At 38.7% G+C, this 26,716-nt stretch overlaps 2 protein-coding genes across 5 annotated transcripts in view; one reads left to right on the top strand and one right to left on the bottom strand.

Annotated features, from left to right (window-relative positions):
- Positions 1-1,783, top strand: part of TMA16 (translation machinery associated 16 homolog) — a 30,520-nt gene extending 28,737 nt beyond the window's left edge. The window contains exon 8 of the mRNA XM_087437466.1: positions 294-1,783. Within this exon, the coding sequence (XP_087293592.1) occupies positions 294-483 (190 nt within the window). The 3' untranslated portion in view covers positions 484-1,783. The remainder of the gene's footprint in view (positions 1-293) is intronic.
- A 4,471-nt stretch (positions 1,784-6,254) lies between these two features.
- The window catches only part of MARCHF1 (membrane associated ring-CH-type finger 1), a 573,636-nt gene continuing 553,174 nt past the window's right edge, over positions 6,255-26,716 (bottom strand). For all 4 annotated transcript variants that reach the window (XM_087437465.1, XM_087437464.1, XM_087437463.1 and 1 more), the window contains 2 exons: positions 20,243-20,390; positions 6,255-10,604 (listed from right to left, as the gene is read on the bottom strand). In XM_087437465.1, coding sequence (XP_087293591.1) covers positions 10,306-10,604; positions 20,243-20,390 — 447 coding nt within the window. In that variant the 3' untranslated portion in view covers positions 6,255-10,305. The remainder of the gene's footprint in view (positions 10,605-20,242; positions 20,391-26,716) is intronic.

Here is a 26,716-nt window from a genome sequence, read left to right as displayed (position 1 = left end):
TTCTGCCTAGTGTTTCCCTGTATTGCTTTGGAAGTTTTGAATATGTGGGATTCTCTGTGTAGTTACTGCTGTTGTAGATTAGTGAGAAAATGCAATAAGTATGGAAAAAGCAAGCCTCAGTTCTTGGGACATTTTTTTTTTCCTAAAGCATTTATATTGTTTCTTTCTTGTGCATTTGAATCTGCTGTTAATTTATAAACTTTGTTCTGCTACTTTCAGAGTTTTGAATATTGACTTTCTCCTGCTTCCCCATCTCACCGCCTGCCAACCCCCTATCTCTTTCTTTTGTCTAGGGAATGGGATTTTGATCTGAAGAAATTGCCAAACATTAAAATGAGAAAAATTTGTGCTAATGATGCACTTCCCAAGAAGTGCAAGAAGAAAACTATTATTACAACTGTAGACAAAGATTTAGGGGAATTGGAACTAAAAGATGACTCGGACTCAGATGACTCGGATCAGGAAATGACGACAGTAGCCTAATTATCCTCTACTTGACTTGAAAATAATGTGAGAAAGCTTCAGGTTACACCTGAATTGATTATAGTAAATGATTGTCTGGATACAAGAATTTGCTGTTTCACTTATTCTCTGACATGATGAGAACAGCTTTTGCAGTTTCAAAAACAGTATTATGATTTTATTTAGAAATGACTGTTGGGGGGCCGGCCCCGTGGCTGAGTGGTTAAAGTTCCACACGCTCCGCTTTGGTGGCCCGGGTTCTCGGGTTCATATCCTGGGTGCGGACCTACTCCACTCATCAGCCATGCTGTGGAGCCATCCCAAATACAAAATAGAGGAAGATTGTCACAGGTGTTAGCTCAGGGCTAATCTTCCTCAAGCAAAAAAAGAAGACTGCGAATGATGTTAGCTCAGGGCCAATTTTCCTCACCAATAAAAAAAAAAAAATTAGTGTTTGTTTTCATTTACATTAAGTTGCTAAAATAGATACAGTGAAATAAAATAAAATAGTGATCTTTAAAATTGATTTAATCCGAATTACCGGGGCAGAGGGAGCAATATGAGTGAGGACAAAAAATATTTTAATTTTTTTCCCTCGTGTTTATTTAGGATCACCTAATCTCACATTTTGGGGTATGAACAGCAACCTGCTTTCTAAAAGGGTCCTATGGATACTTCTTGAGCAGTGATGATAGCAAAATTGTCTTCCAGTAATAATATTATTTCAGTAATCTTACTCTTAAACCTATTTCCTTTCCTTATGAAATAGGGAAATGTGATATAGAATTCATATACACTGATGGATTGTACATTATTTTTGTCTTTGAGCCAGAGTTAAATGGTAACAAGAACAGTCACTGTTTATTTTTTTTTTATGTTGATCTCCCACGCTTAATCTGTTATCTTTTGATAGGGATCAATGATTTTAGGTTAGTTCTTTTTGGTTGCATATTCTTTTCTACTTTCTCATTGTGCAGAGTGATAGGTTTTACTTGTGGAAACAGAACTAAAGATTAGTTAGCCAGTTATTTCAATTGTGTTATTCTTTCTTCTAAGAGATGGGTTAAATGACATCTATCATGAAAAACATGAATGTGGTAGAATGTTGTTCTTCACAGAACTTGTTAAATGCAAGTATCTTTTAGTCTATTTTGTAAAGGATGCATTGCAAGTATATTTGAGTATTTTCCAGAAAAGAAAAACAAAACGTTAGTGCTGTATAAGGTTAACTAGATATCAACTAAGTCCTAACAGTTTATTTAAAGTGTTACAGCTTTTTTACTTCTGAAAATTGAAAATAAAATGTATTTTCATAATTTTACTTCTTAAGGTTCTAATTATTTCATTTTCAGTGATATGAGTGGTGCTGATTTGCTTTTGCTTTAGTAATCTGCGTAAAAGTATGGTTTTACAGTTACATAGTAAGTTCCCATCTCTTTAGTCATTGGAAAATTTCCTTCTTTTTTTTTTGGTTCCTATTTGTCTCAAAATGGCTATAAAAACTGAGTCATAAATTAAAGAGAATAAAAACTGTTTTATCTGGTCTGATATTTAAAAAACTGTACTGTTAGATGAATAACTTGTGCAAATGGCAGATCCTCCTCCCCCTCAAACATTTGTTCCTAGTTTTTTTCCCTATGCTATCAAAGCGTAAAATATAACAAGCCACACTGCTTGGAACTAAAACAGATAAATATTTGTTGAATGAATGAATTTACTTTACCATTTAGGACCATAATTGTCATGTCACTCCTGGCTGGACCAAAGAAGCCTAAGAGATAGTTTATCTTTAGAGTAATGCTTTTAAATGATATCCTTAATCATTGTGTGTAGAACATGTTCTTCCTGCAGTGGTAACTTGTGCTCCCTTAGCTAGACCTCTTTCGGTCAGTAGTATATCTTTGTAAGACAGCTTCTGCAGGCCAAGGCCATGGAACAGAGTAAAGGTAACTCACTGTCTTGGTACTTCTATGTAAACTAGGGGCTGGCAAACTTTTTTTGTAAAGAGCCAGAGTAAATATTTTAGGTGTTGCAGGCCAAATGCTGTTTCTGTTGCATTTTCGTGTGTGTGTGTGTGTGTGTGTGTGTGTGGTGTTACCATCCTTTCAAAATGTAAAAACCATTGTAAGTCCATGGCCATAAGCAAATAGGCCGCAGGCTGGATTGGCCTGCTTGCCATAGTTTGCCAATCCCTGGTCTAAATCAGTGAGCTGAACTTCCATGGACATAGACTAGTGATATATTTCTAAGCTCAGAGCAGCTAACTCTGACATCTGTGGTCTCTTTTCCTAATGTCCTAGTCACTTCCTTGCCTTGCTGACATAGGTGTCCCGTTAGAACACTGTTCACTACAAATAGAAGCCTTTTCTACTCATATCCCATGTGTTTCAGGGGCAGGAGATTGGGTAGGTGTCCTCTTTACTCTATTGCCGCTTCCAAATAATTTCTCCCTTAGTTCTTTAAAGCTCTATCATTGTCTCCCTTTCATACCTTACCTCTCAGAAGAACCTTCTGCCCATTCAGTGAAGACGTTAGCTTAGCCAAGAGCTCAAGCAGTTTTCTTCTCTCCTATTTCAATCATTTTAGTGATTACAGGAGCCTAGTGGATAACAAATCTAACACTATAACCTTTAAGTTTCCCAGTCTTTCTGCATCCCGTCAGAGGCATCTGAACGGCACAGCCAGATCCTTATCAACACTTGAAACTCCTTATGTAAACTTGATTTTGAGCATTCCACTCTCCATTGCTGATTTCTACACTTTGACCTCATTTTCTCATTATGCATCATCTCTCTCTTGTCTTCAGATTATTTCTTGTTCACCTTAGATTCAGAGTTCATAGTTGCTTCCTTGCAGAACTCTCGATTTTCTGCCCCTGACTGCATAGTATTCCTCTTTCAAAACCCGAACCAGGTAACACTCAGTTATCTGTCTCCTTCATACCTGTTCCCAGGCAGCTCAAACAGTCATGTTTGTAAATCTCGAGTGAATTCTCAATACTGTTTAGCAATTTTATTATGTTTCCCTATTAAGTTCATTTTCCAACTTTGAGATAATTATTTTACTACTTTTTCATACTTTCTAGCTTGACTTTAATACTAACTTCCTCAGTGTTCAACTGTTGACTTTTTATACGTCATTGAGAAAATAGAAACTGTCATTTTCTTTTCTTTCGATCTAACAAATGTAGTACTTTTTTTCCTTTCAAAGGCAAATACTAGTACTTGTGGTCTGTGTCCCACTCCCTATTGTCTTCTCAGGAGCTTTGATTCTCCCCAAGTTTTTCATCTAATTTTTCAAGCCAGACAACTGCCTGTAAGTCATCCTTGATTCTTCCCTTTTGCTTTTCCATCCCCTCCCCCAATCTAATTTAATTAGTGAGTATTTCTGGTTCTATTTCCAAAAAAGCAAAGTCAAATCAGTCCATGTGAGGCCATCTCCACTTTCATCCTTACCTAAGCTACCATGTGTTGCCTGTGCTGTGTGCAGTAGCTTCATAACTGGCCTTCACGCCCCCATTCTTGCTCCTCTTAATCCATTCTCCAGAGTTGCTCATGAATTTTTTAAAATGTACACTAAAATATGTTACTCCTTTGTTCAAGTCCTTACAATATCATTCCATCACATTTTTTTATGGTATGTTTGTTTATTTGATGGGGTATAATTTTGTTTCCAACCATGTTTTTTTTTTTTAAGATTTTATTTTTTTAGAGCAATTTTAGGTTCACATCACAATTGAGAGGAAGGTAAAGAGATTTCCCATATACCTCCTATCCCCACACATGCATAGCCTCCCTATCATCAACATCACCCACCAGATGAACCCACATTGACATCCATCATGTTTTGAATGAAACTAATATTCCGTGCCATGGCCAGAGAGGCCTGAAATGATTGGATTCCTGACTGCTTCTCCAACTTCAGCTGGAACCCACTGGCCCTTGGCTTACTGTCCTTCAGACACACTGGCTTTCTGTCCATTCCTAGAATGCCCTAGCTGTTTCCTTTAGCAGAACAGTTCTGTGCTGGCACCTCTGTGCTGGCTGGCCTTGTGTATCCACTTAGTCCAGGCTTGGTTGCATCTGACCTGAGTCTTAGAAGAATGCCCTGTGATCTTCCGGGAACACGAGGCTGTGGGATGCTTGTAAGGAATTACCATAGGCCACTTTACATTTGCCTCCCTCTCTTAACAAGGAGATGTGAGGCAGTTCGTCATTGTCTCCCAGCTTCTGATGAAGTATGAGACTTTCCACCTCGTGTCTCTAGGGTGTGGCTGCAGGCTGTGAAATTGCTTAGATGCAGCATGGCGTCAGTATCTCGGCAGAAGGGTGCTCCACCCCTTATGTTGCATTATCATCTGACCCTTTTTCTTTTTCTGTCTTCCTGTGGGACAAGACTTGTCAGGAGCTGGCACCTTTGTTCATCTTTCTTTTGCTATCAGTATAGGTAATACACTGCCTGACCCTAACAAGGCTTGTTGGTTCTTTACTGGCTGAGTCTTGCTTGACATTTCCCATTCAGGACTTTGGTACCTACTGTGCCCTCTGCCTGCATTGCCCTTTCCTTGAGTGAAAGTATCTCTATCCATACCCCTGCTGCCCTGGGTTTCTCCATCACAGCTCACAGGTTTAGGATCATTAGCTGAACACACAGTGACAACGATTTGTGATCTAGGAGTGTTTATTGTAATTTGGGAGGTGAGAGAAGACTATAAATTCAGATGTCCAATTTGGGCAGAAGAATGAGCTCATAAAATTAGCAGTCTAATAGAAAGGGCTGTGGGCAGCCTGGGCCAGGCAGTCTGTTTACTCTGAATTCAGGCTCAGAAGTTGGAGCTTTGGAGAGACACATTTTCTTCATTAATCACCAAACCTCTTAGATTAGAAGTAAATTTCAAAGTCTTTCTCTTAGTATTTATTACCTATGAAATTATCTGAATCCACTCTTATTATCTCTGAGTAGAAAAATGCTGTTATATTCTTTTGTATATCCAAGTCTTATTTGTGAGAAAACCCTTTCTTTAGGTTACATTGTGATTTTTCTTAAAGTTTTTTTTGTATTATTTTTTTAAACAGGGTTTGAAAGTCTGTGTAGATTATTTCCAATGGTTTCCCCTTGTTAATGCACCTGTTTATTCCTTTCTACAATGTCATGGGTTAGTCAGCCTTGATTGGCCTTAAAATTACAAATATGTTCAGACCCTGCTCAAAAACCCAGACCATTGTAAAAATCTTAAGAACTCAAACCTGTTTGAATGTTGCAGATACTGATACCAACTCAACACAAAGTTGACATAAGGGAAGCCATATTGTAGAAAAGAGACCATATTGTAACTTTGAATGACCTCTGATTAACCCAGCTGGTTTTGCACCCCCTAGGAGATATACATGCTCTGTAGATTTTATGGCCCCCTCCCAGCTGTGATAAGATGATAAGGTTCTTTTGAGTTCCCTAGGAATGTGATGACCCTTGGACAGAGATTCTATGCTGATATCGTGACAACTGAAAAATCTGGTGTGGCGACTCCCAGTTTGTAACACCAGAGGGTCAACATTCCTAACCCACTCCCCTATAACCCACTGGCCTATATAAACTGCTTCAGGATTCTGTTTCCCCTCAAGAGGGTTCTTTTGGGTGTTAGTCCTCCCATCTTCCATCTTGCCTGCAAGCTGTAATAAAACCCTTTCTCTCTACCACCTTGCCTCTTGACTGTTGGCTTGTCTTGCTTGTCTTGGTGGCAAGTAGAAGAACCCATTTTGGCGGTAACAATACAATTCTGCAGAAATCCCGTAAGTTAGGCAAAAAGTAAAGAAACCACAACAAAGGTTTGGATCACTTGTTTAATATACAAAGTCTGTCTTTCACAGATAATTATTTCCTTTTCCTTAATTTGTCTTAGTACACATTATTCACAAAACAGTAAATTGTTAATGCAAGAGAGTTAGGTAAAACCAAAAAAGTACAAATGCTCAATCTCAAAAATTGCACACACTTAAAATAATTTTTCTTTGTTTTAATGCAATATCCAATTTCAAAATGGGCTTTCTTCAGACGTGGAGGAAACACTGCAGCCCAAAATGACAGTACTTCCTTTCAACTGTATTGATAAGTAAAATAGCACCTTTGGGCTGACTCAGGAAAGAAAAAAGGTTTTCATCTTTCTTAATTAAAGTGTAAGTCCTACACAATTATTATATAACAATTACAATAATGATACTAAGTTTTAAGAGCTCTACTTTGTTCCAGAATATTCATTGTCAAGGCGAGGAAAGGTAAACTATGTCAGGCAGATGGAGTAATTTTCCCCACCTCACCCATGACAACTATAATATCTTAGTGATGTCATTGCTCTAATGAGCTAAATTTCCAGCCAAAAAATAGATGTTTTAGGGGTACCCAAGGACTTTTTGCAAAACAAGATAAATGTAACTATGAGGCCATCTCTCTGGTATTCCAATCACATGTAACAGCAGCTCAGGGTGAGATTTAATCCTGGGATATTTTGAAAGACTCCTCCAGTATATACTTGAATTTCTCTTCCTTTAATTTCTCCCTTGCTGTACCCCAGGTTGATAGGATCATTTTTATTTTTATTTTTATTTTCATTTTTGTTTTATTTGTGTTTGTACTTAAGCTTAGTTGCCTTTTTGGCTTCACTTTTAAAAAAATACTGGAATGTCATTGCTTTACAATTTAATCTTTGATCCTATACAATAAAAGTGACAATTTAAAAAATTAACAGCATAAATGTTTGTGGTTTATGGTATTGATAATACCACAGATCATGATTATAAAAAGCTAAGGTTTTTAGCAGAACTGTAAGTTCATCCCTCAATTTCAGTTGTTTCCATTGCATTTTGTTTCTTACATGAGCAGGTAAACATGCTTCAAAAAATTGTCATTTTGGAGAGCAGTTTTTCTTTTTGAAGGTTATATCCAGTTCGCAAAAGTGTTGTCACAAAGCCAAATCCTTTTCTTGAAAAGGCCAATGTACCATTGCCACACAGAATATAAAAGGAAAATAATCAACATTAGGTTTTAAATGCACATAGTTATTTCAAATTGTTTGAACCATAAACAGCCATTATAGGAAAACTTAAAAGATTTAAATTCAGGAGTTCAGGCTTTAAAAAGGTCAGAAGGATAGCAGAATACATTCTTGACTTTTAGGCTTCTAGGAAGCTATAGTCTCATTTCAAGAAAGTGAAAGCCTATACAAGTTAATTTGGAGAATTTAGGTATGGTTTTAAAACACCATGTCATCTTGTATTAATACAGTAATGCTTATCTTTCCTTTTCATTCTAGAAACGTTTTCTTAGTGTTCGGTGTAGCTCTTAATGAAGGAGGCCTTATTTTAGCCAATCATCTCCCACTGTGAAATGAGCTATGCACTTATCTATCTTGCTTAGGTTTGTACAGAATTTAAACAGTATTTTTGGTGGTAATTAAGGTAAATAATCTTTTTCCTTCCAGAGCAAACAAAAGAGAAATCAGTATTTCTTTGTTGGCTGGTGACTAGATTTTTTTCCCCCAGGAGTATTTGTAAACAACACATTGCCATTGCTAAACCAGAGGAAAAATGGGTTAGTAGAAAGCTTAGGGAAATTAACAGAAAAAATGAATCAAGATTAATCCCTTGGGGGAGGTGCTATGGTTAGATCCCCCACAGCTTTGTTATCCATGAACGTACTTATCTTAAACCTTTACAATGGAAATGTAAGAGGAAGTTAATGCAAAGTCTAGTTTGTTTAAGGTTCATATAATTTAAACACCACTTATGTCCTTACATGTGCAGAAATTTTGGTCCAGCTTAGTCCGCTCAACTCTGTCTTCCCTATGCCTTTATTCTATGCCCCACAGCATGTTTGAAGAAAGATGAGTTTTAAACCTTTTGTTTCCTCACTGACTGAAAACCTTAACAACATTTTTCTCGTGTATATACATGAATACGCACACACACGCACGCCACACACACACAAAGTTGACATTGTTTACCTTTTATTTATTTCTAGGAATTGGGACTATTTGGACTCTGTCAGCCACTACCAATAGTCATGTCATCTTTTTCCTCATTAAAAGATTATTTCTTTTTCCTTTCTCCTACGATAATCTGTGAAGAACAAGCACACTGATAATTACAAAGTGCATCAATGTGATACCCAGATTTGTGCAATGCGATACCCATGCTTTGGTTCTTACAGCCATCATGGTTGCCTTTCACGATAATAAATATGACAGCTAACAAAAATAAATCACCTTTTTAATGTAAGACATCATCTTTCTTTGACAGGCTACTATATCTATAATCATTAATCTAGCTCACTGCAATATCATTCACGCTTCAGTTTTACATGAATATGCAAAGAACACAATAATCAACTGAACTGTCAAACCTGAACAACTCAATTTATTACTTATCACAGAATCTGTTGAATATTTTTGCTTCCCAGCTGAGCAGGAGAAATACCATCAGCTTTTTAAAATTGAGTCTAAATGCTTGGTCATCATAACTACTCATCTGTCAAGGTGATACCTCATGTGGATTAAAAAAACTTTACACATTTTATTTAATAAAAATATTTAATTTTTATTTTCCCTGTCATCAATGCATCATTGTAGCAAACAAGTTAACTTCAGAACTTTGCCACAGATAGATTGCTTTGTCTTTCTATACTTTGTTTTTTTTCACCCTTTAGAGAAATGGTAACTTCATCTAACTCTTCAACCAGGAAATTTAATTTGATTACTTTAGCACTTTGTAAAATCATAACATTTGTGAGACTTCGAGTAAAAGAATGAATGAAGCTGCTGTTTTGAAATATTCAACTGTTAGATGAAGCAGATTTTAGGGCTGCACTATCCAGTATGGTTAATTCATACTGGATTTTGAAGACATGGTTCATTTAAAAAAGATGTAAAATATCTCAATTTTCTATATTGATGACATGTCGAAATAATAACTTAGATATATAATGTTAAATAAAATATATTATCAAAATTAATTTTACCTATTTACTTTTACTTTTTCTAATGGGGCTACTAGAAAACTTAACTTAAAATTTACATGTGTGGCCTGCATTTGTGGCTCACATTATATTTCTGTTGTTGGACCAGTACTGTTTTAGAGGAACCAGATAAAATATAGGACCTGACAGCTGATTTCAACTTCTGTGGGTATTTAACAGAGTTAATTAAACGCCAAAAATCTCTGAAAATCTTTTGTTCATGATTTAAACATAATTCCAAGTATTAATATCTTCAAGTGCGTATTGCATCTATTTTAAAAACATGCATCTGTCAAAACAACTGGACTCCACTATAGCCATAAAAATCTGTCAGAGTACGAATATCAAAATACACATCCTCCAAGTTTGCTTCTGATGTGCCTTAGGGATGATGCAGACAATTTCAGGCTTACAACCAAATATGTTTGTGATTTCCGGGTGAGATGGTTAACATTACGAGGCCCTAGATGAACTACACATTGCAATTCAAGTCTGTGTTCTTGAACTTCCCCCTGCTACTGTGAGGACGCACGTGTCCTTTAGTCTTTCATCATTGCCTAAAAACATTCCTTGCCCCAGTGGTTCTTAACTGTCTTGGAAATCATTCTCTAGCAAACGTTTCACATTTCCATATCACACTTTAGACTGCTTCATGGGATCCTGGTCATTTGGTGTTTGTTTTCGTCTTTTCCTTGTTGAGCAAAGTAAGGAAAAACGAATCAGTAGGCGAAAGAGGAGAAGATAAAGAGAGTGAATAATTCAGGATCACTTCTGTCATTTGTAGTGACTGAGGGCTAGAAAGATACTCTTCTGTGAAGAACCTCCCAACTGGTTCCATCACACTGGTATGACCTCAGGGGGGCCGCCCTCTGCAGATGGCAGTGAATTTGTACCCGTCTGTAATACAGGCACTACCACAGCATCCTTGATGTCCGTGTTTACGTTACACGAGAAGTTCTTCTCCAGTTTTTTGGCAGTGTCTGGGCAATTCTGCACAAAGATCACACGGTTGTAGGCCTTCAGCCTGCGCCACAACTGAACGTAGACTTTACACTGTACGTACATGAAGACGAGGCCTCCTGTGAAGCCAATGGCCACCACAACCAGTTTTGTCCAAAACGGCCACTCAAGGACACCTTTGAAATAAAAAGAGAATGGTATCACCAAGTTGTCCTGAATGGATTTGGTAATTTTTTTCTAAGGCTCCTTCAAAAGACCATGCTTGCCTGCTAAATTTTGAGGATAAAGAATACATTGTTAACTAGTAAGAATTATAACCTGAATTCACTTAATTGCTTTCAAATATTCTGAAAGTACTCTTAAAATTATATATGAAGACATTCTCTGACTTATCACTGTAATGATCTGTCCTATTTCTCCTTTTAGCATCAAGTTCCTACTGTGATTATCACATATGACATTAGATTTTTTTGATACTTAGTTCAACATTTATTCCTTATGACTAAATCTTTATATACTGATACGTATATATCAGTATATAGGTACCTGTATTGGATTGTACACACAGGTCCCCTCACCACCCTCATTTCCTTAAAAATTAAAAAAAAAAAATGAGAAAGAAAGAAGCTGCTACATCTCACCAGAGAGAGAGAAAGAGAATTCCTGAGTACAGATATCCTAAGATTTAGGATTTTAGCTAGCTGTTTCATTAATCATATTTTGTCATTGAGAACCATCACTTTCTTAGACATCAATATTTTTTCTTAATTTCCATCACCATAACTAGAAATTAGCTTTCTTTCACAAACAGTTTTTAAAACTATTTCACAAGAGTTTCTGTAACTGCAACAGTATTTAGGCCACGCATAATTATGAATGTTAAATATGCAATGGTCAAGAGTCCACATCTTGCCAACGCCACGATGGTGTGGGGGAACTATAGCTGCCTGCATTCATGTGCAAGGCTGTCAAGTAAAAGAGTATGGCTCAGTATGGTGGACCAGGAGGGGCTGGTGAGAAACAGTTTATGAGAGAGTCTATGATTCTACTTTGAGTTTTATTTACTTTTACTTATGACAGTGATAGAGTTCTAAGAAATATCCTACCTATGTTTTGTAATAGTGACATTTGTTTTATGCTTTTGGAAGCAAAACAGACACTAAATGCTGAAATGGGGCCAAATGGATTTTTCAAGAATATTTTCATTGGTAAGATGTGTTTACCGCCTTTTATTGAGACCTAGCAAACTGTCTTCATACTCTATTTTGTTGGACCAGTTGGTTCTGTCTTCTGTAAAAAAGAAAGCATATACACAGTGTGGGTGGGGAGGGGGTGGTAAAGGGAAGGCACAAAGTCTTGCTCGTGGAGAATCCTTTGTGTAATGCCAGGAATTCTTTGTCCTCACTAATATACATTTGAAGCTGGAGCCTGCACTTGGAAATGCCAAGAACACCAAGTTATCTCTACTTTCCAGTCTGAAAGAGGAATTTGAAAAACCCAACTTCAGGCAATTCAACCATCTGTTCATTTCTCTGAAGCCCAAGGATCTATCTATACTTCTGCCTTTGTGCTTTGAATCTTTCTTGAGCAGTTTCTGTGGGTTTAGGAATAAACTGCCCATCCCTACCTCCTAAGTATTAGTGGGAAACATTGCTTGGAAATTCTGGAGGAGCAGATATTCTATCCACCACCATTTTCTACAGAAATGGGAATATTCTCTTGTCCTTCATAATAGATAATTTTAATTGATTCATTCACTTTCCATATCATCATGCCAATCCCATAAGAATGGGCAATAAATTCTCAAGCAGTCTCAATATATGCTTCTTAAATTCTCCCAGGCCTCCTGTCTATAATTGTATATATGTGATGTGGTCCTTGAGGGCTACAAACATCTTCCATGCCGTCCCAAAACAATCAACATGCTAATAGGTTTTCCAGGAAAGGCCTAAGACCATATGTAGATTTGTCCTGGGATATGATATTGAAGACTTCACAAATTAGAGTTAGATGAATCAAAATGCTACATTACATCTGCCTAAAAGTGTGGTGCTACCAGAACCGCAGAAATCAGCCCACAATCTGTAGGGAAACTTATATTTACAGAGCCGGTGAAAGCACTTTAGACAAAGAAAAGCAGATGGACCTTTCAGCTCATCCTAGGCTCTTGGGAGTCTGAATCTGGGAAGGTTTTTCTAGCAAGCCAGCGAGGGAAACTGGGGTGACCAGGTAAAAGTAACTGTATTTATAGAATTTGAATGAAAAGGTAAAAATGAATGAAAGAGTAAAATTTTTAAATTATTTTTTCACATAAAAATATCTCTCATAACTTCGTCACCCCTTTCTCTATCGGAATTGGGTCAGGAGAAATAGTTTGGGGCTATCCAAGGGCATTTTCCCCTCAGAACCTGAGACTAGAGTTTATCGATAAACAGGACCACTGCAACCAACCGTCTCTGTCATCTCCTTTACAGTCACTATTTCCTCATCTTCACTCCCAGAGACCCCTTCCTTCCTGGCTAAGAAATGCCCAAATCCCAAATGATTCAGACTTTTATTCAGTTTCTTTGCAGTCCAAACCCTAATAGGATTTCCCTTATTATGGTTAATGGCTGCTCAAGGGCTGTATCCCTGTGCAAAACTGGAACACATTCTTAAGGGTTAGGGGTTTTATTCCTAAGAATCAGCTAATTCAGTCTTGACATCTTTATCCATCCTAATTCAGGTAGCTATTTCAGTTCTTTGAGGTGTTGGGCCTGTTATCTGGTTTTCTTTTTGCCCTCAGTTTTCTTATCCCTGGTAGCTTGTTGCAGTAATGGCCCCCAACTGGCTTATGCCTCCCTGTAACCAAGTCCTCAGGTATCCCCCCGCTTATTGACAGTGGCCTTGGCCATGTGACTTGCTCTGGCCAATAGGACAACAGGAAATATGACAACAGAAACTTCAACACTGTGCACATATTGTGGTTTGCGCTCTCTTGCTGCTCTTTTAAATACTGCAACCGCCGTGTGAAGGGGGCAGGGCCAACAGACTAGATGCTGAAAAATACATAGCTCAGTTGCTCCTGCCATCCGGCCAATAGCATGCCCACTGCCAGACACGTACAGGAGGCCATTCTTGACTACACAGCAGCCAGCTGATACGCCAGCTGTGCAGACACATGAGGGACCCCTGCAGAGACTAGCTAATTTGGCCCAGGCCAGAAGAAATGCCCAACTGACCTACAGAATTGGGAATGAAATAAATGGTTGTGGTTTTAAGTCACTGAGTTTTGGGATGGTTTGTTATACAGCACAAAGTAAGTGATACATCACTTAAAAATGGAAGTGTTGATAATATCTGCCTCATAGGGTTGTTAGTGTGGATTAAAGGAATTAATAGTTCTTGACACATAGAAAGTGCTATATAAATGTTGTTTTTGTTGTTATCTGAGTGATTTGAACGCTACACATCTTTGGCTGATTGAATTGTAGATTAAGAGCAAAGCTTTCACTGGTGCTAACAACTAAGACATTTCTAACTTCATTGGACTTCAACCTTTGGATGTCCCACATGGACCCTAGGTAATGAAAACCTCCAGAACCCAGGAGAGGAGACAGTCCGCTTAGCTGCCAGCCAGGCCACCAGCATTTAGTGCTAGCCCCAGCACTACATAGCCTCACCCTGTGCCCCTGCGCATCCCTTGCAATTGTAATTCCCTCCATGGGGAAGGGCTCAGAAATCTCACCAAATATTAAGAGGTCCTGAAATGCTGCAGTGGTAACTGTGTATATTGTACTTTTTAGGAAATATTAATGCCAAACGTTTAGACCACAACGACAATGGCTTGTCAGCTGGGATGTGTCCACTGGCCCCTTTCAGACTCATTTACTTTGCAGCAATACTGTTTCTCGGAAATGTATTTCCTTGGTAATAGAATAGGGTCCCCGTCGCTCTCCACTGGAGGCAGACATGTAGGTCACCTGTAACATCTTGCCTCTCTGTTTTCTCCTTAAGTCAAATTGGGTAAACCACAAGGTCCCCAGTGGGCGTTTGTTTATAACACAGTTGGAGATCAGGCAAATTACTTATTTCCTTATCGTTAAAACAGTGCTGTCTAAGGTCTCTTCCAGCCTTTTTTTTTTTTTTTTTTTTTTTTTGGTGAGGAAGATCAGCCCTGAGCTAACATCCATGCCAATCTTCCTCTTTTCTTGCTGAGGAAGACTGGCCCTGGGCTAACATCTGTGCCCATCTTCTTCCACTTTATATGGGATGCCGCCACAGCATGGCCTGACAAGCGGTGCATCAGTGCGCACCTGGGATCCGAAACCCGGCCACCAGCAGCGGAGCGTGTGCACTTAACTGCTACACCACGGGGCCGGCCCCTCTTCCAGCTTCTAAATTCAAATTCTGGGAGTATTCTGCATATCTTATGTAGCAGATCATGTGACCGGAGACACCTGGAGTGTGTCTAAAGAGCTTTCTAAAATCCCCAAACAGAAGAAGAGAACCTGCCTCATTTAACAGCTGCAGTGACAATGTATATTTAGAAAGAACATCTCATTGCTAAGTTGGAATATTTTTGGCTAGTGCTTAGGTTATGCAGTGCTACAAAATGTATTTGTATAAGGTGAGTGGTGGGGCTGGGGAGATGGTTTTCTCCTTTACTTTCACCCTGGTTACTGCTGGATAAACTATTTTTTTAAAAAAGCTGTTTCACATATTTATAACCTTTTCCGTAACTTTTTTTAATGCTAATATTCACTGTGAGTAAACATCTATGATACTGTGTGCAGTATTTATATAAACACGTTTCAATTTGTCTCATGTAAGGTCAAGTTCATGGTGTCTTTGAAAAATGAATCATAGAAAGAACCTTTGGAGAGTATTCAGTCCAATTTAGTTTTACAAATAGGAAATTGAGCTTCAGAGTGATTATTTTATTTACAATAACTAGCCACTGACCAAGGCAGAGCTAGAACCCTGGCCTTCTGACAAGTAGCCCAAGTCAGTGTTCATTATATTTCGGTTGTTAACAATAACAGCACATTCAAAAGGGATGTTTAAATAACACTGCTGAAAGGGAAAATATTATATAGATTGCAAGACAGTAATTTCTAACACATACTCTAAGCAGATGTTAACAACCACAGTTCTGATCTGCTGGACTCAGCCACAGCCAGCAAAATGTTTTGAGCCTCTAATACCCAGTGCTTTCTGGGTAATGAAGCATGGCCCCCGCCTCAGAGATAGTTTAGAGGCTCACAAGTGAGTCAGGCATGAAAACAAAATCAATTTGTTATGCTAGTCACTTGTGGTATATACATTTAAATAGTTCTGGGGCAACATTAAAATCTGCACCTGCAGTCTAATGGATAGTATAAATCGTCGTTGTTGTGTTTTCTTGGTTTGTATTTTTATGTTTTGTTTTCAACATGCAAACAGCATACTGGAGCACTCTTCTAGAATATGTAAAGGTAAGGCAGGAAGGGCAATTGTTCCCGAATTAGAGTTGGCGACACGGGTAATTTAGGGTGTTCAAGTTTCGAGTACCATGTATTTTATCTTTTTTTTTCTGTCATCACAGGCTCGAAAGAGTGAGCTGTGAGTTAAGAAAGCTATCTGGGGCACCATGCATATTTAATCTAAAGGAACAACCGTTTAAAAACATATGAAGTTTCCTTCCAGTATTGTTATTACAGTTCAAAAGATTTCGCTGTTTTATATTCAACCTCAATTCTTGTTGAAGAAGGACAATTTGTTCCTCTTCAAATATTTTTGAAGGTTTTGAAGATGGATGTAAAATGTTTTGACTTTTAAATCAGGCAGTTTTTTAATGACTTGAAAAGTAAATTCAGGATCAGCACTCACCGTCCCAATGCGAAAGGAAGATTAAAACAATGACAGCTCACACAGATGCCCACGCTACCCATAAATGTGTACTTTGGGAAGTCAGGTTTGAAATACAGTTTGAACATAAGTAGAGATGATACCCTTTACAACAGCCACTATGGTTTCCATTTGAAATTAACCAAGTTAGGAGCTGTCCCTTGGGCAAGTGGCTCTGCAGGGACAGCCTCGGGCACTGCTCCTTGATAAATAGCTTGCTTCCTAATTCAGAAGCTCTGAACACCAAAGATAAAAGTTATTTCATTTGTACTTGCCATTAAGAAACTGAAAATAATTTTTAAAAAGTATAAGGTAGAAAGCTGACCCTTGACTATATGCATATATAGAAGAAATATATAGATGTCACACACTATGTAGGTGTCAGGAGCTGAATACGGATCAGGTTCTGCCTAATGTGACATATATAGCGGGAAGCTGGCCTTTGATTATCTTGCTTTTCTGTTGGGAAATCTGTCTGAGGGGCCTGAGTGACAGTCCATTGGGAGACTGTGGTCTGAAATCCTGCATCCACCCAGAACTGAGAAAGGAAAAAAATATTTTGAAGAAAAATTCGAAAAGAAAGATAAAAGGTGGAAAAGCTTGGGTACGAGGCACTCACACTTCACCATTCTTTCTACAGCACTGATGGGGCCAGTTGCCAGGTCCCAGACACAGTGCTCAGCACCAGGGATGTGCTGGTGAGTGAGCCCAACGTGGCCCTGCCTGCTCCGAGCTCAGAGTCTTTCGGTGAGGGAAGACAATTAGATGAGCAATTGCGATAACGTGTGGTAAGTCTCATGGTAGAGCAGAGCTTTTCAACATGACTGCATGATAGAATCATGTAAGGGATAATGAAATCTAAATCTCTGGGGATAAAAGGCTTTGTAGTAGTCTAGAAACTCCACTGGGGGCACGGGGTATGTGCAGGATGCTATGGGAGCAATGGTTCCCAACACTTAGAGGGCATCAGAGGCCCCTGTAGGCTTCTTAAGCACAAATCGCTGGGCTCCACCCTCAGAATTTCTGATTCACAGGTCTGGGGTGGAGAGAGGCTGAGAATCTCTAGTGGCATCTCTAACAAGTGCCCAGGTGATGCTGCTGGTCCAGGGACCACATTTAAGAACCACTGTAGTAGTAATAATTCTCCTAGTTCAGGGAGCTGAACTAGGTTTCCTAGAGGGAGTGATGTTTAAGATAAACTGCAAAGGCTGAGCAGGGCTTAGGGAGGTATGTGAGAATACATGAGTGTTTAAGTGAGTGTGTGGTGGTCGTGGACAAGAGACGCTGGGAGGAAATGGTTCATGTAGAGAAAAAACTGAGAAGTAGATGTGAGGGGCTGAACAAATGTTCAGCATAATTGGCTACAGCCAGGTCATAGGGGGCTGCATAGTCCACTATTAAAGAGTTTAGGGTATATTTTAAGAGTGATGGCTAAGTGAGGATAGGACATGATCATATTTGTGTTTTTGTGAATTTGCTGTAACTATATTATTGAGTATGGGTGGAAGGTAGGCACAACTGGAGAGAGTCTAGTTAAGAAGCTGTTGCAGTTTTCAGGTAAAAGATATGATAGTCCTCACGTGGATGGTGGCAGTGGGGAAAGAAAAGGAGAGATTCCAGAGGCATATCAGACGGAACGAACGGGATTTGGTGAGTGATTTAAGTTGGAAGTGAGGGAGTGGGAGGAGATGAGGAATTAAAGCTGATGTCTGGATTTGGTTCCTGGGTGTTAGTAATGCCTTTCCCACAGGTGTCAGAGTAGGAAGTGGTAGTAAATTATAAGTTTGGACACATTAAGTTTACATTGCCTGGAAGATCTTTAAATGGAGAAGTTCAGGTGGTAGGTGGATGCATGAGTTGGAAGGTAGTATGAGCTAGAGATAATTTTGGGGAGTTATCAGCATAGAAATGACAATTGAAGACGTAAGAATATCCAGAGGGACTAGAGAATGAGAAGGGAGAATGAGAGATAAATGGAAGGAGGTATTGGGCCATGGATTTCTTGGGTTCTGGAGAGACTTTGATGGCTGAAGTTAAGACGGCCACATTCATTGTAGGATAAATGATCACTATTGTCTCAGATGTTTCAGAAGCAATTGAGAAAAACAAATGTGAGATGTCCTGATCTGTCTGCATATGGAGGACATGAGATTGCTGCTTCTTGTTCTGTCTAGGAGAGGTGCCCTTAATCTTCCCCTCACATGTGGCTAGAGAACAGGAGCCCTGCAGTCTCGTACAGCTAGGCCAAGTTAGGGTGGCCACTGGGAGAGGACGAGACTACATTGGGGTGAATTTATGATTCTCAAATAGTGAACTCTAAGTTACACGTCTAAAAATATTGTCTCTGGCTATCAGGTCTGCCCTTAATTGCTAGGAAAACACTTTAGTCCTAAGGCCTTAGGTTGGGTGTAGCAAGGTGGGGATGTGGGGGATGCCTCTTCATTTTTCCATACATATGTGATTGCAGTGTTTATGGCCCACTTTCTACTTGGCTTGGGCTAGTACCTATACCTATAGGGGACATAGATTTAAAAAAAAGTTCCTATCCTCAAGGAACTTATTTAATAGGGATGTGATAGACATTTCTTAAACTAGCATCTCAAGAACAATGCATAATGTAGTTGTAAATAATGTAGTTTGACATCAATTGTTTATAGATGAGTTAACATTGAAACAAAAAACTAACAAAACCCATTGAAACAAAAAACTAACAAAACAACACCCTACCCGTTTTTCTAACGGCAGCGTTTTCATTCTCCTTCAGAAGAAGGCAGCGGGATCTGCAACTCCGCCACCATCTCCCCTCCCGACCCTCCACTTAAACTAGATAAAGGATGTCCTCAGTGCATCTGCGGAGGCCGCACAGCCCCTTTTATTCGCCCAGTCCCATTCTACTTTTAGAATGCCCGGGAGAGCACATGCGGTGCTCACTGCTGCCACCACGAGGGCAAGTGTGAGAATGGAACATCCTTCCCTTAGGTTTTTATGAATGCCCACAAAGTACAGAAATCACAAACCTTTCCCTTCTTAAAGTCTTTTCCTTCTTCCTTCTTTCCTTCACTTCCTCTCATCTTTTTCTTTCTTTCATTTTCTTCTCTTTTTGAGGGGGGCACATAACATTTTTCTTAACACTACAAATTTACAATGTTATCATCTGAACGATTTCTCCTTTCAAATTCACCAGTGATTTAATATTTTTTTACAGGTGTGGGGGATGGTTAAGAGAATATTTCTCACTGTTTTACCAGCTATGATTTAGGCTATGTGCTAAATATATAGAGATCCCGACGAAAAACAGGCTGTGAACCTTCAGAAGTGAAGATAAACAGTATTTTATAGCCACTGTTCTTCCTAGTTTTGCTTGTTTTAAATGGCATATCCATTTTAAATGTTAGAATATGCCTTAATGATTTTTAAACATCTTTCTTTGTAGACTTGACACCATCTTTTACAATCAAATATAGCATGGCTAAAATTTCAAATCATAGTGTTAATCTAGTCTATCAAATTATACGGTACTAATTAGTAAGCTATAACACATTCTTTAATAGAGTGTCATCTTATTCATGTTTTAAAAGAAGCAATGATTAAGGTGAATTAAATAAAATGAAAAACCTTTTATTTTTACAACTGTTTGCCTTTCATGTAAGGCAGAACCTGTGACCCTTATTCAGTTCCTGAAAAGCCTGAAAAGTGCTGTATGGCATCTATATATTTCTGTCTACTAAGGGTCACATGGACTTGACAAATCTCACATCTCAGCTTGGGACCCCCTGTAGTCAATGCTTCATAGTCACAGTATTAATCAATAATTGGGAAGACTCAACTGCCAATACTGGTTTTTGCTCGTGTATCAAACATAAAGACCTAAACTGGGGAAATAAGTTCCCTACCCCACCACTGAGTAACATCACAGAATCCAAAAGGGAAAAAGACGTGCTCTTACCGTTGTCATTGCCTTGCTTGATTTCCTCCGCGGTCCGATCTATTAATACATACAAGGACCAAACCACACAAGTGATCGCGATTACGTGGAACGTGACGGAGCAGAAGATTTTCCTCCTTTCGCTCGTGGTCATCTGTAGTTTCTCCCACTGCAAGCATAAATGAATCACACAAAACTGAATTTCTAACCAGGAAATTTCACTCCCCTTTTCTATCCCAGACAGACCATTAATAAAAGGAAAACATTAAACATTTGCAATTTCAGATGACAATATAATATTCAAATAAGTCTTCATGTTTGGAAAGATATGAAATCAAAACCTGCAGAGGTATATATAACCTAAATCTATATTAAAATGAAAAAAATCATTTCCTTCAATAATTTTCTCCAAATGAATTAAATCAAATCATTTTTGTTTTGCTAGCCTGCAATTTCCTCATCTGTAACACCAATGGGATAGTTTTAATATTGTACAATTTTTAGGAAACATTTCCTTTCAGGTTTCTGCATATCATTTATTCGTGGTACTAGATTATAAGCAGTAATAAATAATCTCTTCTTGGATTAATATATAACCTGATACACTGCTGTATTCTTGAATGTATATATTTGACAAGTATTTGAATGTCTGAGCCACAGCTGCGAGAGAAAGTAAATATCTATTCACAACTCTTCTCCCAGAAAACATATTTTATCATCTGGGCAACGGGAGAAAATTGGGTTCAGCCCCTTTTAGAGCAGTCTTGATTTGCTGCTGCCACTACTGGCACAATCATTGTCCCTTAGTCACACTCCTCAAAAAGTTGAGGGCTGTTCCCTTAGTCTGGGAGAGGAAGAGGACTAGAATTTTTATAGTTGTAAGTTAAGGTTTATATGAGGGAATGTGTCCATTATTCATTTTGAAGAAATAGACTCACAATGGAAATTTTAATGCCTTGACAGCTCAAGTATCACTTCATTTCTGTGTTAGGAATTGTGTCTCTCTTTCTTTGTATTATTTCCATAGGAGAATCAAATCAATATGATCTTATTAGAGGTGAATTGATGTGCCAAGCTTTCAATAATCCATGATCCTTTATTTATACTATCATGCTTTTGCTAAAGCAAAATCTTTAGGACTTCAGAAGACCCCACTCCTTCCCCACCCCCCCTTTGCAATATAATTCCACGCACAACTCAGTTGAAAACAAGAGGGCACACATTATGTTACATGAAGTCCTGGCTCTGACACCAGCTTCAAGACATGGGTGAAGTCGTTTAACCTCGCTGTGCCCAGTTGCCTCATTTTCATAAGAGCAGATTGTGGCAGAGGCTGTGACAGAGAGGTTTGGGAAGAGGACACCATTCTTCCCTTCTTCCTTTACTAACAGACTAACTCTATAAGGGCTGGCACTGTGCCCAGCTAAAAGCTGCCTTCCAACCTTCCTTGGCAAAGGGGGACATTGTTTGTTTTCCACCTATGAGATGTGAGCGGCTATCTATTGGGATATTGAGATTTTGTCTTCTGGACACAGGAATTGCCCCTTCTCCCTTTCCTTCATTTCTCTTCTCTGTTACCCTGAATTCATAATTAACGGTAAGAGTCCCAACAGTCATCTTGCAACCTCGAAAAAAGTCTTGAGAATTGGAAAGACCTCAGCCTAATCACCATCAGCTCACCTCTTATATGTGAGGAAAATAAAGCCCTGTCTAATTAAGCCATTATTTCTTAGGTTTCTGCTACTTAGCTGTCAAATGCACTTCCTGATGAAAGAATCAAATAGATATTTCCTAACTTCCCTTCCGGTCTGCCAATTAGGATCCTACAATTACATTTGCAAAAGAACACAATACTTAAAGTCTGATCTTGATGCTCAGGAAAGCTTCTTAAACATTTTTGAGAAAAAGATGTTTTATTTACAAACACCATCCATTCCTATCTTCTTACTAGCCAGTCAGCACATAGTTTTCCTTACAGGGGTCTGTTAGAGTTAATTAACAATTCATACTTCATCTTGTACTTTCTTTTTCATCAAACTATATTTTATACATTATTCCAAGTAAATAATGGAGAAATCTTAGTAATGAGGCCAGAGAAAAAACAGTTGCTTCAATCTAGACTCTATTTTAATTACTCAATATTGAATTGAGAAGATTTTTGGTATTGAGAAGATTTTGGTATGTGTATCTTGGCTTTTATCAGAACTTCACATCGTATCTGTGAAAGGCTGATTTTTAAAATTTCATTTTGTTACTGATTTAGTGTAATGTTTGTCTGAATAACCTGTATAGTTATAGAATAGAATATTAACATTTGGCAACAGTATTTTGTGATTTAATAAATATTCCTTGAATTACCTCAATATTCATATGACCAAATAAAAAGTCCAAGATGGTTCAGAAACGCAGCTTTACGCGTTCAAATCTAAATGTTCTAAGTGGACGAGAATATCTTCAGTAACAAAGTATTCATACCAAATCAACCCTCAAATATATAACTAGCTTTAAAAAAAAAAAAACCCTTAAAAATTGGGACTCCTTAAATCTAAGGAGCAATCTGATGAAATGGCTGAAACATATTCTTCAAAATTAACGAGCCTCAAATAGAAAAATATCAGTGAGGCTGACAGGGACGCACCAAATCATTTGTAAAGACTCCTTCTGTTCCAGACAATAGAAGCTCTGAAGTTGTCATTTCCTAACCTCAGTAGCATTTTAAGGAGAAGTGAAGTGTAAAGGGACCGTTAAGCTTTCCCATTCTCCTTTATAAATCCTTACAGGGACCATTCAGAAATTCACGAGACAGCACACAAGTAAATGTGAGACCACAGCGCCCTCTTCCGAGTGATTACATTACTGCAGACAACATTCAGCACAAGGTACCAGCGGATATCAGCGTATTTTAAAACGTTCGCCCATACCCATGTATTTTCATGTTTATATACAAAGTTTGAGTAAGTTTTGCAAGCCTTCACAGTGAGAAATGGATTGAGAAGGCAAGGATAGAAAGCTTATTTTAACAAAGCTATTACAAAAAGGCCTTAATTTAATATTTGGGCTGCTGAAATTCAATACCAGTTCACAAAAGATTTTGGGATAGAAAAATGATAATCTGCACAAATACACATAGCATCTGTGCTTGCCTACCCAGTTTTATAAATAAGGTGTGGCTTATGACCACATGTACAATGTTTCCCATTGTGACGCGTCTAGAGGGGGATGTTAGAGAACAGAGCCTCAGTGGGCGCTCCGCGTGGTCCCCTGCTCAGCAGCAGTAGTGTCAGCATCACCTGGGCACCTGTTAGAGATGCAAATTCTCATGCTCCACTTTTGAGATGACTCCGTTGGCTCTGCCCACTGGGCACACAGAAAATCTGAACCCTTGCCCCATCACTGATGAAGTCCCTCAGCGTCAAGGCGATACAAGTGGCCTCAAGGATGCTAGTGGAAATAAGACAGCAGCTCCCTTTCCTTTCCCCGAGCGGCAGGGGAAAGATGCCCCACAGCAGGCCACCAGGCTTTTTACAACTCTTTACACTGCTAACTCCCCCATCTGCCCCTCGCCAGTCTTCAAGCTCTCTTTTACACCTTCACAGTGGGGGATAAGCTAAGGTTGGCAAAACCAGTTTCACAAAATCTTAGCACCTCCTTCATAGGTGGTCTTAGACCTTGCTTTATACTCTACAGTCTGGGGGTCTTTGGTACCTGTTTTATTGTTCTTCACCTTTGGTCCCTTGCTGAAACCCCTCAACAAGAGAAAGAACTCAATTCTTATTCACTTAGAAATACACATCTAGAATTTTTCTGAAAAGACTTCCAAAATGGAGTATAAATTGATGCAAATATTGTTTCTGTGAAATTTTCTATTTGCTCTAGCCAAATCAAATTGTGCAGGTTTTCTAATTTGAATCACTTGTACTGTATTCATATTCTGTCTTAAAATATAAATTCAAAAATGCTACCTAATGAGAATGCTTTTTAAATATTTGTGAAGAATCAAGGCGCTTTATTCACACACTATCAGAATACACGAGATAGGGACTGCTTTACTAAATCTGTTTCCTTTTCTTTCTTGACACAGTCTCGTTACATTTTCCAACTTTCATAACAGCCAGAGGAACCAGAATTATCAGCAAATCTATATAATGATAGAGCAAACAACCGCCACCAGGTGGCGCGAGGCCCCAACGATAGCTAGTACCAAGATCGTTTTTTAGGTGCTGCCAGACCTAAGACCTCCAAGCCAGCTGGCAGTACCGGTGCTTTCTGGTCATTTCATTAACCCAGCACAAATTCAAAGTCATATTTTAACTGTTTAAAATGTTCTGATCCTGCTTAGTATATTATGGTGATGGGGTTTTACCACATATGAGTGAAAACAATACTTGGAAACAGCAAGTTCAAAGTTTACTGTGTTATCTACACGCCTTAGTAAGATATCTTGTGCTGGCAGACGGTATGTAAACCCCGCAAACGTTCTGGGGCTTACAGTATTGGTGAAGTTTCTAGAGGACCCATTGATCTGGGACAGTGGTTCTAAAAGAGTGGTCCCCAGAAGCATCAGCATCAACTTGGGACTTGCTAGTGTTAAATCAGTTAAAGAAGGAGGCCATTAGGCTGAGGTGGCTCTAATGTCATGCATCCTATGTAAGCAAAGCAAAATCTAAGCCTGTAAATGTCTCAAGGTTATGAAATCAAAATGCTGAGGGCAACCATTCACAAACAGCCAACTAGGCTTTAAGCAATAGCCAATCAAATAATTTCCTTGCTTTGCTTCTGCACTTTCTGTACGTAAGTCTTTTCCCTGGTCCCTATGGGTGGAGTGCTCTTAACTACTTCCAGTTTGGCACTGCCTGATTCAAATCGACTTTTGCTCTAATAAACTCTTTAAAAAAAAATTTTTTTTTGAGGGGCAAGATTAGCCCTAAGCTAATATCTGTTGCCAATCCTCCTCTTTTTTGCTGAGGAAGATTGGCCCTGGGCTAACATCCGTGCCCATCTTCCTCTACTTTATATGGGACACCGCCAGAGCGTGGCTTGATAAACGGTGTGTATGTCCGCGTCAGGGATCTGAACCTACAAACCCCAGGCCGCCAAAGCTGAACACGTGAACTTAACCGCTATGCCACTGGCTGGCCCCGTAAAAATTTTAATAGGCTTCAGTTTATCTTTTAACATTAGAAATGAGATATTTTGGGCGCCACACCAGACTTACTGAATCAAAAACTCTGGAGGTGGGGCCCTGCAGTCTGTGTTTTAATAAACCCTCAGGTGATTCTGACGCATGCTAAATTTTGAGAACCACCTGCATAATGAATGACACTTGGCAGAGCTGTATGGTGACCTCAACAGAGTCTATATTAGAAATAACACTTGTTACTCCCTGTCATAAACTAATTAGTTCTGGGGAAGGAAAATCAACAAACCAGTTTGGTTACCTGGCTGTGATGTAAATATTTCAGGTTGAGTGAAAAATCACAAAATCAGTGAATTTGTTTGAAATAAAATAAAATCGTTTGGAGTTAACTCATAAATCACTAAAACAAACTCATTTTTTATTTCACTTTTCAAATTACTGTTTTGGTACATGAAAGCATATTAAAATCTAACTTTATTGATTATAATTTCAAATACTTTGGGAGAGAATCAAACAACAGACTCAATACTTATGAGGAGTAATTTTTGAGACCTTAATTAATCCCCAAGTTCAGAGATATGCCTATGATAAATAACTTGCCTCTTAAAAATGGATTAAAGAACATCAGGAGAAAAATATGACCTCTTCAGGCTTTTAGTGACATTTGCTACAAACCCGATGATGGGTAGGAAACAAGACAGCCAGGTTGAGATGCAGATGATGGGCAGTCAGTTAAGTTCACTGATTGGCTAAGGTGCTCACTTTCGGACACAAGTCAGAAAATTTACACTATGCAAACTTGTCCCTCAACAGAATTATAAATAACCATGTACATGGATCTCCTGGTTTTCTTACTAAGAGTCAAGACCTCAGATATTATATCCATAAATGCTCTGTGAGTCTCCTGTAATCTGGAAAAATCTTTTTTTCTCTTAGTTCTCTCCTCCACTTTTGGTCCACCAAAAATACTTATTTGGCTTATTTCATGGATGCCCCAATGTGGAGGGACATTATATATTTCTGGTTGAATGCAGCTCTTCTCTTTCTCTTGATAACCGGACAAGAAGAAATGGTCTTGCACCACGCAGGCGTTAGGACCTACATCTAAGGAAATCGCCAGCATGAGCAGTGAGGAAAGGGCATGTGTCCAGATGAATCTGCAAAGTCTCCAACTGAAACATACATATAGGCATAACAACTACCCTCTTGGGACAGTCTGAGCACATGTTGATTTAGAGTTGGGGGAAGGAGTCATTGATACCCAGGTTGGTGTAAAGATATCTCTGATACCCAGGTTAGGGTAAAGACAACACTGTGAGCAATTGACAGTCTAACTGAAAAATGGTTTATAAATTTTC

The sequence above is a fragment of the Ceratotherium simum genome, chromosome 12, assembly GCF_057802395.1.
Source record: "Ceratotherium simum simum isolate JZ-2026a chromosome 12, ASM5780239v1, whole genome shotgun sequence".
NCBI classification, from domain to species: Eukaryota; Metazoa; Chordata; class Mammalia; order Perissodactyla; family Rhinocerotidae; genus Ceratotherium; species Ceratotherium simum.
Note: the sequence above shows the minus strand (reverse complement) of the source record. Positions and strands in the feature narration are given on the sequence as shown.